Consider the following 16166-nt stretch of genomic DNA (forward strand, 5'->3'; position numbering starts at 1 on the left):
AGTGGTCTTAGGCATGACACAGACAGTGAGGCCCAAGGTCAGCCTTAAAGCTCATCTTATCTTATTCTGTGGAAAGAGAATTAACACAGGTCTCCAGGTAGCTGTGCATATTGAAGCTAAGATTGTGCTGATGATCCTTATTTACTTGTTGTAATCTTTTTGGTGATCATGATAATATATGAGGAAATTATGGTTGGGGGTGGGATTTCCCATTCTTGTATTTCTTTTCTTTGTTACAAGTTTATATGAATTATTTGAATCACAACTTTGTAAACATAATACTTTAAAAAATATATATGGTTGCATGCCACCCCAATCTCTGAGCTGTGCAAGATTTCAGGGGTTCCAAGCACTTACCCAGAGTTCGTGTTTCCTTTTGGGAATGAGGCACAGCACAGACAGTGGTATCTTTAAGATATATGGTTTATTTACACACATATAAAACCTGAGCCTGCAATGGAGGCATTCACAGAATTAACACCCCAAAATGGCTCTGGCTTCTCCCGTAGCTACAGTCTTGGATTCAAATACTGTGCTTTGCCCTTTTTTCCTTTCTAGCCTGCAACTTTACCTCTAGGCGACATTACACACACTTCACTTTAAACTCTGACTTTTGTCTTTTTAACTTTCTATTCGCCATCTGGCCCAGAGCCCCCTCTCTTTTTCTTTCTTAATGGTCTGTCACCTTTTCCTTTGTTCTCATTTAATGGCCCTTCGCCCAGGCAATTACCTGAACACAGGAAGCTAGCCTGGCCTGATTAGCTTTTAGCACTTAACTGGATCCAGAAATTTAGAGGTCTGGCACCCCCCAAACTCATAACAGTATTTCTCGATCTGAATTTTCACATAGGGAAGGCTGATTCACATATGAACACTCCATTGCTTCATGATAGTTTAAAGTATTGAAAACCAATATCATATCTCTAGAAGATACTGAGAACAAATTCACATTGTATGTACATCACTTGATAACATATTGGTCTCAGTCAATGAGCTCGCGCTGAACATGTAAACTTTCTCCATTTCAAGGTATTGTATCTGGGTTGATATGAAGTGAGAGGGGAGTTCTCTTCTGGTTTGTTTGATCGGTAATGGCTGCTTCATATTGCCATCATCAAGTGACAATCATGCATTTATGAACAAAACCTAAGACCTGAAACTTAGAGGCCTATTATAGATATTCATATTTTGTCAATGGGTTTTGTCACTAAGCTTCGGTTGCTGAGGCAATATAACTCAGGTCTATATTTTAGCAAAGCCTCTGTAGTGCTGGACCTGAGCCTAAGACAACCATGTTCCAGCCCCTCATTGGTGACCAATTGCGAGTAGATGTCTCTCAGTCACTATCTCCCAATTTGTTTCCTACCATATTTGTATGCAAACAAAATAACAGAGCACCTTGGTACACTTGGGGCACATAAATCACAAATAATAATTAGCAAGTTCCCATTTCTGTAATACTGGCAAGTGACAGAAAATGCAGAAAATACATTTGGAGAGTGTTAAGAAGAGAGTCACAGAGACTGTTGCTTTTGCTGCTTCTTTCGTTGTACTGCTGTACGCAGAGCCTGAAGAATCATATGTTGATTATTGAGGATATTGTAGTCGGTCAAATTTAACAGCTTGTTGAAATTAGCCTCTGAATACTGCAGCGCACCAGTAGCAAATGGGGTAAATACGGTGCTGCTGACATCAACTTGGCCTTCCTCCATCTCACTAGGACTGCGTTCTACACCTATGGAAACAAGATGGAAGGAAATAATGTGTGCTATAATCCATATGATATGCAGTTATCTTTTTTGCCATTTTAGTAGAATCAGTAAAATAAGTAATTTACTTCGCACTGAGATCAAGGAGAAAGACAGGAACTGGGGGTGGGATGTGTGTGGATAAGCTCAACATCAGGATTTTCAGAAAATGGCACCCCTAAATAAATCAGAGCTGAGGAACCTCTGGCACCCTAGATGCTGTTGATGTGCTGGTCCAGGGGGGAGGTTACCGTGGGGCGAGGTCCAGGACCTGAGTTGAGGGTCGCCGGACAGTCCTCCTCGGGCAAAGCAGGGTCCACAGCGAGAAGCCGGGCAAGGACAGGAACTCTGGGGGAACAGGACTGGATGCTGGCCGAAACAGCTCATCAACGACGTTGCTCCCGCAACCTGGGACTGGGCTGACTGGCCTTTATCTTCTCTGCGGCCTGGGGCGGCCCCGGCCCCCAGGAGACCCGCCTCTCCTGGCCTTAAGGCGAGCACTCCTCCTGGGGGAAACCAGTTCCCTTCGCCTCTCTGCCCTGAGCCTCTGCAGTTCAGGAGAGGCTGAAGGGTTACTGGACCCAGGGGGAGACTCACCTGTAGGCACTGAGTCCTCAACCACCTCCGGAGCCAGAGTGGATTCACCTGGTGCCTGCTCCTGAGGATCTGGCACAGGTGCAGGCGCTTCAGAATCAAGGCCCTGTCCCAGTTCAGCAGGCCCTGGAGGCGGGGACTCCTGTGCAGGCTGGGATTCCTCCGGTTCAGCCTCTGAATCAGATTCCCAGGCCATCACAGCTGAGCTATAACTCTCACTATTCTGACCACTGACCATGTTGGCTGGGGCTGGTGGGTCCAACAATATATGGAGGAGTCACAAGCCCCCCCCCCCCATTCCCTGGTCAATAACTTCTAATTTCATTAGAACATTGAACTAAGTTGAGAGGTGGGTGTGTGGGTGTGTAATGCCTCTTTTCAAAGAGTCAGAGAGGAGAGTATGAGCATATTCATCCCTGCCTGTTAATTGCTCAGCCACTTCAGTTTCTGGTGAGAAACTGGCAAGAAATCTCTGCCCATTACTAGGCTATTAGACACAACCTCGTCTTGGTAAAACATGCTGTCAGAATGGATGAGATGAGGAAAATCTTGAAGGTAACTGAAACCAATTTGAGGTTGTGATGGTTGGGCAATTGTGTTCATGGTCTATATTTGTATGTATTTATAATGACGGGGAGAAGATCTCCATCTGCCACATTCATCTCGGTTTTTAATGCAGCAGTGCAACAAGCGCTGAGTGAATGGGTTGAAGACTAGAAGTTGAAGGCTAGAAGCTAGAAGGAAGATTTGATAAAGTAGACTGGGTTGGGGATAAAAGATGATGAGCCAGTGGAACAAAAGAAGACAGACTGAAGTGAGGATGCTACATAGAACCCAGGGTCCATGACCCAAACAGCCACCATGCAGATGGAGGACAGCACCTCACACACCCAGAGCTGCTCTTTTGTTTCCACTGCAGCACTTGCTACTGCCAAAGTGACAACACACTTTTCAAATTGAGCAGTGGCTTTTCACTTGGGCAGCATAGAGTGCCATTGTACTTAACCCAAGGTACCACTGTGTGTGTGTGTGTGTGTGTGTGTGTGTGTGTGTGTGTGTATTAAGGTAAAGGGACCCCTGACCATTAGGTCCAGTCGTGACCGACTCTGGGGTTGCGGTGCTCATCTCGCTTTATTGGTCAAGGAAGCCAGTGTACAGCTTCCAGGTCATGTGGCCAGCATGGCGAACCTGAGCAGCGCATGGAAACACCGTTTACCTTCCCGCCAGAGTGGTACCTATTTATCTACTTGCACTTTGATGTGCTTTCGAACTGCTAGGCTGGCAGGAGCAGGGACCGAGCGACGGGACGTCACCCCGTCGCGGGGATTCAAACCGCCGACCTTCTGATCAGCAAGCCCTAGGCTCTGTGGTTTAACCCAGAGCGCCACCCGCGTCCATATATATATATGTGTGTGTGTGTGTGTGTGTGTGCATGTGTGTGTGTGTGTAGGTGTCAGTCATGAAAATAAGCAGATAAGAAAGTCATGTTGTCTTCAGGAAGACTATTGTTCTTCTTTACTCACCAGGAGCTTTGTATTTTTGGAAGGTATCGCAAACCAGGGGAAAATACAGCAATATGGGAGCCTTTGGACTCTCTGCTTTGTCGAAGAGGTAGCATTCCTTGAGATGCTTCCTGTCTTCATCTGTCAGCACAACCTTGGGAAATGGAATGCCCTGCTCCGCATAGTATTTTGTAGCTAGATCCAATGGCTAGAGCATTAAACATGAACAACATCAGAACCCAAAGAGATATGGTTACAGCTTTCCTTTCTCAAAAGCTAGTAGTTGCACTAGAAGGATGATATGGCACTTATCAGGGATATTTGGGGTATGGGTACTCTTGTCTTGGCATAGGTAGGTGGATCAGATTTTCTAGCACTATGAGTCTATAAAATGGTGATGAAGGAGGAGGACACAATAATAATTGTCCAAGGTCCGGTCTGTCTAGGACGTCCACTGTCCTCTCCCAGGGGCTGTTTCTCTTTTGCTTGTTCTCACTCTCTTTCCATGAAAATACTGAGGATTAGAAAGCAAAGCCATCTTTCTCCACATTACTTCCCATGTAAGAAGACTGTGTAAAAAGCTGAAGCTAGATCTTTGGTGGTAGGGAGAAATGGGGACCACCTGCCTGCCCCCCAGCATTACTCCATATGTCTCAGTCGTACTTGGAAGAAGAAGAAAAGAATCCATTTTGGTATCAAATGTGAAATTATACCAAATAACTATATGGCATAGCTCAAGTTCATTTTCAAGCTCTTCCAGTCTTCTGTTAATATTTGAAGTAAAAAATTAATGAAAAAACGAATGGTTATGGTCAAGTTGCTAAAGATAATAAAAAGACTCTTCTCACCAATGTCTGTGATCCTCCACTATAATTTAAATGCAAAATAAGGTCCACTTTCCTCTCTGGCCTCAGAAGCGGTGGACAGCTGGTATTGATGAAAAAAGCTGTGTCTGTCAGTTCCAAATATTCTGGTGTTTCATTCAATTTGTTGGGGAAATTATCTAGTACAGTATCTGAAAGGCAAATTCTTTAGCTTTATATGCAATGTTGCAAAGAAAATTCGTATATGTTATTAAAGACCAGGAGGACTCAATTAATTATGTATCATTAACAGGTTAATGATACTACAGTGCAACCTTAATTTACTTATTCATATTTTATATTCTCTACATAGATGCCTCTTTTGATAACAGGTACCTTTTATACTTTCATTTTTTCCTTCAACTTTTGAAATTTCAGTTGATCCAACAAAGCAATGATAGACCTATCAAGAAAGAAGCTATGTGCCTGAGACCCCAAATTACTTAACTTAGTTTGCCTTTACAGTGGTACCTCGGGTTAAGACTTAATTCGTTCTGGAGGTCCATTCTTAACCTGAAACTGATCTTAACCGGAGGTACCACTTTAGCTAATGGGGTCTCCCGCTGCCACCGTGCTACAGTGGCACAATTTCTGTTCTCATCCTGAAGCAAAGTTCTTAACCCAAGGTACTATTTCTGGGTTAGCGGAGTCTGTAACCTGAAGCGTCTGTAACCGAGGTACCACTGTATAGTTGATACTAAATCCTAGCAGATTAAATTCAGAGAAACCGGAATGCATCCTGCTGTAGGGTTAGTGGAGAGGGAGAGATAAACATTTTAAATTGTGCTTATTAGTATAGCAATGTTATCAACAGCAATTCTTTCCCCCATGCCTTATGATTGTTTTTCTGTTAATACATTTACAAAATATTTGTTTTGAATTGCTTAAAAATTTCTTTTTAAAGAATCATTGCATTTATATCCCACCTTTCCTCCAAAGAACTCAAGGTCGGGTACATAGTTCACTGCCTCCCCAGTTAATTCCCACAACAAGAGGTTAGGCTGAGAGTGAGTGTCCGGCCCAAAGCCACCCTTCATGTTTGAATGGGGAATTGAACCCTGGTCTCCCAGGTCCTAGTCTAACATTCTAACCACTACACCACTCCCTAGGTTCATCTTTTAAATAACCAAAAAGGACCCCAGGTCACTATGACTAAAACAACGTAGTTGTAATGCCATTCCTACAAGCCTCCCTTATGTTTCTTCTTTTGCTACTCCAGTTCTTGGAAACAGACAAGCGTGAAGTGTTTCTGGAAAGCCTGAACCTCAGAATAATTGTTAATGTAATGTAATGTATCTGCATGATGTATTCTGGGTGTGCAAGGAACAAGAAGGGAGAACAGTCAAGGAAGAAATGAAGAATGACTGGCTGCACAGGTTCCAAACATGCTCTGTTTTAGCATTCCCAGTCTAATCTCACTTCTGTTGTATCTGTTTTCAACAAATACTCTCCCTGTAATTATGAGAATTTCATTTCCCAGAAAGTGGAAGAAGCAACAAAGGAATCATCTATCTTTTACCTGGTTCTCATCAACAGGAAGTAACTGATCAATGAAGTGGACGTACTGGGAAATCTGTGAGGAAGGGATCATGTCCTATTGAGCTTCATTTTAAGAGGCAATGGAAAGCTGAGTGTAGTTGGATGTGCACTTTAAGAAGGCTGATTTCAAAAAGGTTAAGGAACTACTGGGTGAGATCCCATGATTAGAAATACTCAAACAGAAGGGAGTCCAAGATGGATGGGAGTTTCCTAAAGGTGAACCACTGAAGGCACAAATGCAGACAATTCCAATAAGAAAGAAAATTGGGAGGCATCTAAAAAAATCAGTGTGGCTGCATAAGGAGAACTGAGATTTAAGAAGGGCATTTACAGTACAAGAGTAGCCAACAGCTGCAGGGAGAAGGTCAGGCAAGCCAAAGCTCAGAATGAGCTCAGGTTTGCAAGAGAGGTTAAAAATAATAATAAAAGGCTTTCTTTGGCTATGTTTAAAGCAAGAGGTAGAACCAGCTGTGAGGAACCAGTGCCCCAATCCCTGGGACACCCCTAACCATTGCTTGATTAGCAGCGTAGCAGATCTTTGGCAGATGTGTGAGTTCCAAAAAGACACAGAATGCAGATAAATCTTTAGTAGAGGTTTACTAAGGCAGTGTTTCCCAACCTTTTTTGGGCAAAGGCACACTTGTTTCATGAAAAAAATCTCGAGGCACACCACCATTACAGCCCCGTGACGTCAGCGCGCAGCATCACGCCGGGAGGGACATGAATTGCTAGCAAATTACATAATCACCTCCTTGAGGGCTGGCTCATCTTCTCCGAAGGCAGAACCCCATTAATTAACAGCACAGACTCACACCATAGCCAAGACGAGGGGGGAAAACCTCAGTCATGCACAGTCATGCACATGTGGGGGCTAAATGAGGACGAAGACCGGGCAGAGAGCAGGGTTCAAATCACCCCACCTGGCCAGGACAATCCCTGGGTGCTCCCTTGGGCCACTCGCCTGACCCACCTCGCAGGGCTGTTGTTGCGAGGATAACACGGGGAGAACCACGCGCGCCCCCGGGAGCTCCTTGGAGGAGAAAGCGGGCGATGAATGCAATGCACGAGAGGCGACCAGGTTTTGCAGGTGAGGGGCCCCCGCCAGCCTCCGCTTCCAACACCCGGCACAACGACGCCGAAGTTTCCCCCCGGGCTCGGCTCGGGGAGCAGCGCTGCTCCCCCCCGGCTCCCCTTCGCCCTCCCGGCTCTCTCTGCCGCCCACTGGGGACCCCCCTCACCTGCCAAGTCCGGAGCGCCGGTGGAAGTTGCATGCATGCATGCAGGGCGCCGCGTTGCCATTGCATTGCACTGAACTCCATGCAACGCCTGCACACATGCATTGCCTTGCACGCCCGCCAAGGGGTCTCCCCACGGTCCGATGCGTCCCCTCCGGCGCGGATGCAGCATTGCAAAAATAAACACACACACCCCAACGCAGCCCTACCTGGGGGGCAGCCTCCGCCGCCGCCGCTCCGCCTCCGCGGGGATCCCCGGGCTCCATCCTGCCGCCCGATCTCCGCGGGGGCGCAGGCAGGCTGCGCGGGGTCTGCGCGGAAGAGCCCCTGCCCGCCCGGCCGCCGCCGCTGCGCTCATTCCATGGCCGGGAGAAGAGCGCTTCAAACAAAACGCCCGGCCCGCCAGGCCACGCTGGGAAACGTAGTTCACGCACCCCGCGCGGGCACGGAGCCCAAGGGCGAGGGGACTACGGATCCCGGCAGCCCCCATGCCGGGGACAGAGGGGGAGAGGCCGGGTGCCGGGATGGAGGGACGGGTGGGCGAGTGAGTGAGTGAGTGGCAGCCGCCAAGCCTTGGCCGAGAGCCAGGAAGGGCCTCCCCGGAGGAGGAGGAGGAGGAGGAGGAGGGAGGCGCAGAGCGGGAGGGAGGGAGGGAACCCCAGGGGTCATCTAGTGACGGCGCCCCAATCGAAAATTTGACTTTAAAAAAAAAAATTCTTTCGAATTTTTTAATTTTTCCCACGGCACACCAGGCAACATCTCGCGGCACACTAGTGTGCCGCGGAACAGTGGTTGGGAAACACTGTACTAAGGCATAAATTTTACAGTTCTTTGCTAGGTCCCTAGCAAGGCTCAACTTAGCTCACTTTAGAGAAAAATCCAGTTACAGCATAAAAAAAAAAATAACACTGCATAAATATAAAAAGAAAGTAAGGAATAGAAGTCAGTAGAAGAATGAGAAACTGCTCACTGGGCAGCAGATATACCAAAAGAAGGGCTTTGCACCTTTATACAATATGCATGTGTGCTGGGACCCAGGGTCTTTTGCCTCACCAATTCCACTACTGACTCTCTGTTGCTACTCAGCTTCCAAAAAAAAAAAAAAAAAAATTGTCCCCGGATTCATTGAAAAAAATCTGGTAACCATAGGCTAGGACCCAAACCAATGGCTTCAAGTTACAAGAAAGGAGATTCCAAATGAACATCAGAAAGAACTTTCTGACAGTAAGAGCTGCTCAACAGTGGAATGGACTCCCTTGGGAGGTTGTGGACTCTCCTTCATTTGGGATTTTTAAGCAGATATTATATGGCCATCTGTCATAGATGCTTTAGTTGAGATTCCTGCATTGAGGGAGTTGGATGCCCTCAGGATCCCTTCCAACTCTACAATTCTAGGATTCTGTGAAGAGGATGTGGCCCTTGATCAGGGAACGTTTGTGCACCAAGGCATATGCCCAGCACCATCTTGAGGCTATTTCTGCCCTGCCACCACTACTGGGCAAAGAGGCTGATTAACTGAAATGTGGATGGAAAAAGAAGTGGAGGCTAACTTGGGAGCTGGCAACTGTTGACCAAGGAGGCAGAGGATTAGCTGTTTCTCCTCAGCTGAGAAATATGTGACAGGATTATAAGACATATCCAATACAAAAGAAAAGTGGGGGGAGAGAAGAGATCTGGGTAATCTAGTGCAAAGGAATTACCTTTCCACATTGAAAACCTGTCATTCTCCAAATATTTATCGTTGACTTGGAGGCCCCTCATGAAATTGCCATATTTTGCAACAATTGGCCGCATTGTTACAACATCTCTAAGCACATCAGTGAGGCTTCCGCTGGGGGTGAAGAGGCGTGTTGGCTGCACATCTGGCCTGCGAGGCATGCTGGGCAGAGTATCATCTTCTGTGGAACACATGACAATTTTGTTTAGATCCCTTACTCAAAATGCACCTTGATAGTACCAATACAGCTACTGCTGCTACTAGAGGGAGCGGGTGGCACTGTGGTCTAAACCACTGACCCTCTTGGGATTGCTGATCAGAAGGTCGGTGGTTCAAATCCCCATTGCTCTGTCCCAGCTTCTGCCAACCTAGCAGTTCAAAAGCACACCAGTGCAAGTAGATAAATACGTACCTCTGCGACAGGAAGGTAAATGGTGTTTCTGTGCACTCCCTCGGCCTGAAATCAAGATGAGCGCTGCAACCCCATAGTCACCTTTGACCGGACTTAACTGTCCAGGGGTCCTTTACCTTTTTATCTTTTTATTGCTACTACTATTAACAGCGGCGGAACACGGTTGGTGCTGTGGGTTAAACCACAGAGCCTAGCACTTGCTGATCAGAAGGTCAGTGGTTTGAATCCCTGCGATGGGGTGAGCTCCTGTTGCTCGGTCCCAGCTCCTGCCAACCTAGCAGTTCAAAAGCACGTCAAAGTGCAAGTAGATAAATGGGTACTGCTCCGGCAGGAAGGTAAACGGTGTTTCCGTGCGTTGCTCTGGTTTGCCAGAAGTGGCTTAGTCATGCTGGCCACATGACCCAGAAGCTGCCTGCAGACAAACGCTAGCTCTCTCGGCCAATAAAGAGAGATGAGTGCCGCAACCCCAGAGTCGGTCATGACTGGACCTAATGGTCAGGGGTCTCTTTACCTTTACTATTAACAATACTTAAGGTTTTAAAGGCATGTTTTTGCTGTGTGTCTTTAAAATCAGATAGGGCTATACTTTAGTCTGTTTACTCTTCAATCCATTTTTAAGCAACCTCTATGTCATACAGTCCCACTCCCCTAAATTATCCTCTACTTTAATGATCCAAAATAGGCCAAAATAATTTACTAGCTTTAGGCATTTAACTATAAATCATGGCATTTAACTATAAATTATAACAAATCTAAGATCCAACTGTTTGCTAAAGACCACGGGAAATGTAGTTTCCTCCTCACAGACCGACCCTTCCCTGTACCCTTAACAAACTACTGTTCCCAGGGGTGCCAACATGAATAAAATATTGCAAGGGGCGGGTAAGCCCCACCCTGCATAATTGATCACATGACTGAGCTCACCTGTACCATTTGAAGGGCAATGGCCATTAACTTTGTGGGGGCTCAGTCCCCTCAAATATTTTATTGGGGAGGGCGAAGGGACCTTGGCGCCTAGGAGTTGCCTGCTATCACAGTTCCCAAGATTCTTTGAGAGGAAGTTGTGCATTTTAAATGTGCATTGCGTGCACTTTAAATGTATGATGTGGATCTTCCCAGAATGTCTTACTTGGAAGAAATATATCTTTATTTAAGCAGGTAAAAGCACAGGCTCAGCAGTAGACACAGTGCTCAAGAGTCACAATTCCAGTGTTCAGGAACAGGTGTCCCAATGAACTTTCCCACCCCCTCCAAGCTTTTAAAAGGAGGTATGGAGTGGTCATTTGAGACTCTCTAGCCTTGTGGGGTGGTTGTATCTGCTCCCATCTGTGAAGGTGGCGCCCAGTTATAGGCAACAAGACTGCAGCCGCCTATTCAGGCTCCTGCCATAGCTGATCAAAGTCTTCCCCAGTCTCCACTAAGGCTCTCTGCTCTGCAGGAAGGTCAGAGGGGAGAGTCAGCATCGTGCTCTCCCTTCCAAAGTGACTGGAGAGATTCGCCGCCGCACCCCCACTCCTCCTACCCATGTCCCACAAATTCAGCTCTTTCCCTGTTTCTTCCTCCTCCCTCAGAGCCACCCAAGCTTGATCCCAACAGTGCTGCGTGGCTCATGACAGAGCCCAAGATACATTAACCAAAGAAGAAATGATGTTCTACTGACCAATATCCACCACTCTGTCTCTTGTCCACCTGTGCCAGAAGTCTTCTGAACAGTCAGCTAAGTACAATGCATCCAGCAAGCTTTGGGAATATATATTACTCAACATGCCTGAGAAGCATAGAAAATGCAAAAGTAAAATAAAAACCATTTGATCTCAGAGCTTTGATGTAATTTCCAGGTGATGGTAAAGAGGGTGTTGCATTTGTTTCTTTCATTTATTTTGAAATGGATATCATGTTCACTAATATTTTACTAATGACTGTGTTTACTATTTCCTGTCATCAGTGCTATTTTTCTAGGGGAAAAAGGTGCCAGATCTCATCACAAATGCCTCCCTTATTCTTTTATAATGGCAATGGTGCCCATCTGAGAGGTGCCAGAACTGAAAAAAGCCTGTAGTGCAGTTCTCATTCCCATCAGTAATGTGTGAAAAATGAGTATATAGTACAAAAAAAAACCTGTGCGAGTGGTAAGGAGTCAATTTCAAAATACAGGCAACTAAAACAATATAGATTTTGTTGGTATCTCTGTTCAGGTCTTCAAAGACCACCTCTCTCCATATGACTCTGTGTTCAGCATCTGAGGCCCTTCTTCGTGTGTCTCCTCCACAAAAGGTCCAGGAGGTGGCAACACGAGAAGGGGCCTTCTCTGCAGTGGCTCCCCATCTGTGGAATGCTCTCCCCAGGGAGGTTCAGCTGGCACCTTCATTATACACCTTTAGGTGCCAGGCGAAAATGTTCCTCTTTAACCAGGCCTTTGGCTGATTAACATTTTATATCTCTATTAAATGTATTTGTGGGAGAGGGGTTATTTCTTTGTGGGTTTTTTTTGTTCTTGTTTTTATCTTGTGCTTTTATACTGCATATTGTATTTTGTGCTTTTATATTGTATTTTTATGTTGTGAACCACCCTGAGATCTGTGGATGAAGGGCGGTATTCAAATTTCGTAAATAATAATAAGTCACCTTGCATGTAACAGAGCTCAGATTCCGGCAGCTTCTTTGTCAAGTGGCCCATGTAGAACTGACTTCCAAAATGTTCCACATTAATGAAAGCTCCATATTTCAAGAAGCCTGCTTCATAGGGAGTAAATTCCACCCACTCTGCAAACAACCATATAAAAATATTTGTTAAGTACATTATAATTATTGTGAAAGACAGGTAAGAAATCTAATAAATGAATGATGTAATAATTACACTGTAGGGAACATTGCAATAAAATCTGCATTCTACTTCTGTATGATAATCATAATTGTCAGGGGTTCAGGAGCAGAGGCACAGGAAAGGGAGGAAACAGAGAGCGAGGGGGAGGAATCCGAAGGAAATATGAGCGATGACAGCGGCCCGAGATCTCCGAGTCTTTCCAGTGAATCGGAAGATTCACAGAAAGGGGCGCTAATGGTCAGGACAGGGGGGGCGCCTAGGGGGACACACCAGGAAGAAGGGACCAGAGGAGACTCAGAGAGCAGCAGTTGGAAATCGGGACCAGCTTCCCCACCAGAGCACAGTAGGGGGGAGGGGTCGCAGGCATCGGGAGCTGGCGGCTCGCCGCAAGCGGGAAGGCAGGAGTTAGGATTGGCCACACCTCCATCGGGGAGCGAGGAAACGGTCAAGAGGAAGGTCGAAGGCTGCGCGCGCGCGCCAAGTTCAAATGCACAGGAAGGCGGCACAGTAAGCAGTCCGGATAGGGAGCCAGGTCCTAAAGCCCGCCGCAAAGAGGGAGCAGAGTCCGGGGGGTCGGCGTCAGAAGAGTCCAGGAAGGAAGAGACCACGGGGGGCAGAGGGACCCAGAGGAGGAAGGAAAGACGGAAGAGGTGGAGTAAGGCTAGAGTATTAAGTTGGTGTACAGGAGGCGGCGACTCAGACGGAGCTTCGCCGGTCTAGCTTCTAAGACGTAGAGCTGCACGCTGCGGCTTGAAAATGGAACTTGTAACTCAATAAAGACTTTTGTACAGTAATACCGGCTAGCGTGGTCCTCTGTGAGCTGGGACCTGGAAGCAGCTCTGACAATAATTAACTGTTTCAATGGATTTGGAAATCACAACTCACCGTCCCTCTTACAGAAACTCTACACCTATCAGCCAATCACCCATTCCCACGACCCTTCTGAGTAATACCCCTCCCCACCCTCTCACTATATATAAGGGTCTGGTGACTTCTGTTTCAGTGTATCTGAAGAAGTGTGCATGCACACGAAAGCTTATACCCAAAACAAACTTAGTTGGTCTCTAAGGTGCTACTGGACAATTTTTTAATTTTTTTTAAAATATCTCTCTAACAGCATTCATGCAGCAGCTGCTCCACATGGCAGCCATAATGTGTTACTACACCTTCCTAAATGGGTCACCTTCATCTATAGCTGACAGTGAAGTGGAAACTCTCTGTGCAACAAGAGTAATTTACAAAGTAAGCCAGTACACAGGGCTATCACTGTATGGGAGCACTTTCCATGTGATTATTGTTTCAAGTATAAAGGTAAAGGGACCCCTGACCATTAGGTCCAGTCGTGGCCGACTCTGGGGTTGCGGCGCTCATCTCGCTTTATTGGCCGAGGGAGCCAGCGTACAGCTTCCGGGTCATGTGGCCAGCATGACTAAGCCGCTTCTGCTGAACCAGAGCAGTGCACGGAAACGCTGTTTACCTTCCCGCCAGAGCGGTACCTATTTATCTACTTGCTCTTTGACATGCTTTCGAACTGCTAAGTTGGCAGGAGCAGGGACCGAGCAACGGGAGCTCACCCCGTCGTGGGGATTCGAACCACCGACCTTCTGATCAGCAGGTCCTAGGCTCTGTGGTTTAACCCACAGCGCCACCCATGTCCCATTGTTTCAAGTATAGAACAGGCCTAAAATGAGGGAGAATGAGTACTCAAGAGCATTCAATGTGGTATCAAAGACTAACAGGACTTATTAATTGCTCAAGATCCAAGGATTCTCTTAGGATTTTGAAACAAAGGTATAATTCTGTATAAAAATGTACACAACACACAATCTGTGCTGCACCATCGCCAGGAGATTTAGTATCTATTAGTGGGGAAATGTGAACCAATAGTCTTCGCCTGGACCCCCGCCTTTGAAGCAAGCTCATATAATTTTGTCCCTACCTTTAAAATCTAGAGTGCTGTATCTTTCTTTGACATTGAGAGCAAGGTAGATGGGAAGTGGGTTCTGACCCAGATTCACAGCCTGTCGTTGATCTGAGAGCTTGTGATGATTGGGCTGTTTGGGAAAAAGCAGCAGTCAGCAGAAGAGACATTGACCCAAATAAATTTCACAAAGAACCTGTCATAATACATCTTGGCATCCTCATCTTGGGTCAGACCCAGACTTTGCTCCTTACCTATGAGAGGCAACGTCTGCCAATTCCTCCTTCCCACTGCAGTTGCCAGTACCACCTCAGACAGTACTCTAGAGTGTTGGGAGATCTTGTTATGGATGCTTTAGCTGAGATGCCTTCATTGCAGGGGATTGGACTAGATGACTCTTGGGTTCCCTACAACTTTACAATTCTATGATTTCCTGACCTCTCCTCTCCAAGCATACCCCATAAATCTGTTCTGGGTCCCCCATAACCTTCCAGATCAAATGTATGGGGCACACAGGAGACATACAGAGAGAGGACAGAAAAGTTCCATTGACCAGCTAAATCTCTTTGTGATGGTGAAAACGGTTCAATGGATACTGCCCAATGTTTTAATATATTTAGATGCAAGCTTGTGTTCTTGTTTACATCCCAACTCTTCACAACAGGTGTGCTATCAATGTAAATTAAAGAAATAATAGCAAACACCCTTTCCCCTTTCTGTGCTTAATTTGTTTCATATTTTCCCCATATGCCAGCCCACATTATGCTTCCCACCCACCTCCAAAAAGTATTAATACAATACCTCATCATTAAACATGGATTCAATAATGAGCCCCCAGAGATCTATAAAAGAGAGCTTATATCCATCTCGGTGCCTCTGACAGATTTCCTTTTCATAGTATGTTAAGTGCCTCCGAGAAAAACAGGAAAGCTTGTTTTTCATGACATGTTTCCGAGCATCACTGATATGCGCTTCCAAATCTTTTTGCGACCAATTGGCATCTTCATATAAATTTATCATGGTCCTAAGGAAAATAAATTTTAAAAGGAGAAAAAAGGAGAAGCTAAAATTGAAATTGGCCACAGACTTTGGGCAAATACAAATGGCCACTTATCAACCGGCAGCTAATCGTGTTAGGGGTGCTCAAGGAATTTTTTGCATCCACGTTCTAAGGCAAACTCACCTGATCTGCACCCCATGGACTATTGTGCAGATCAGAATGTGTCCTTCCTTAGAAAGCTAATTGTTTGAGTTGGCCTGGAGGTGCTTTTTAAAAAAGGCACAACTTTGAAAAAGGTATAGCTACTCCAAGCAGTTGGGAAGCACAGCATCTGCCACTGTGCACATTGAAAATGAGACTGTAAATGCCCCTAGAGCAATGGGACACAAGGACATCCCATTTCTCTCAAGGACCCATATTGGTCCCAGAGACATTTGCTCTCAGGAGTGTTTGCAGCCCCATTTTCAATCCACTCAGAGGAAGCCATGCTGTCACCTGTTTTAAAAAGAAGAAAATAAATGTCAAAAGCAGGCCTAGGGCCACCCCACAACTGTCTGTCTGTATGTCTTTTTTCTGGGTTAGAATGTTATTCAGAGTTCTTATGGGGGCAGGAATGCAAATTAAAACAGGAATGGAACAGAATAGAATTAAAATGAATACATATGAAAGTGAATTAGACTAAACTGTCTATCCCAAACTCGACCCTTCACATGTTTTGGGACTACAATTCCCATCATCCCTGACCACTGGTCATGTTACCTAGGGATGATGGGAGTTGTAGTCCCAAAACATCTGGAGGGCCAAATTTGGG

At 45.9% G+C, this 16166-nt stretch overlaps 1 protein-coding gene across 5 annotated transcripts in view; it reads right to left on the bottom strand.

Annotated features, from left to right (window-relative positions):
- Positions 1-405: 405 nt before the first annotated feature.
- LOC308594732 (cytosolic phospholipase A2 epsilon-like) overlaps positions 406-16166 on the bottom strand; it is a 44377-nt gene continuing 28616 nt past the window's right edge. For 3 of the 5 annotated variants that reach the window (XM_081208140.1, XM_081208138.1, XM_081208141.1), the window contains 8 exons: positions 15157-15379; positions 14374-14488; positions 12236-12373; positions 11271-11378; positions 9182-9379; positions 4693-4859; positions 3866-4052; positions 406-1735 (listed from right to left, as the gene is read on the bottom strand). In XM_081208140.1, the coding sequence (XP_081064266.1) occupies positions 1515-1735; positions 3866-4052; positions 4693-4859; positions 9182-9379; positions 11271-11378; positions 12236-12373; positions 14374-14488; positions 15157-15379 (1357 nt within the window). In that variant the 3' untranslated portion in view covers positions 406-1514. The remainder of the gene's footprint in view (positions 1736-3865; positions 4053-4692; positions 4860-9181; positions 9380-11270; positions 11379-12235; positions 12374-14373; positions 14489-15156; positions 15380-16166) is intronic. The other 2 variants (XM_081208139.1, XM_081208142.1) reach the window with 2 other exon arrangements.

Source organism: Podarcis bocagei, assembly GCF_964188305.1.
Source record: "Podarcis bocagei genome assembly, chromosome: 1".
Lineage (NCBI taxonomy): Eukaryota > Metazoa > Chordata > Lepidosauria > Squamata > Lacertidae > Podarcis > Podarcis bocagei.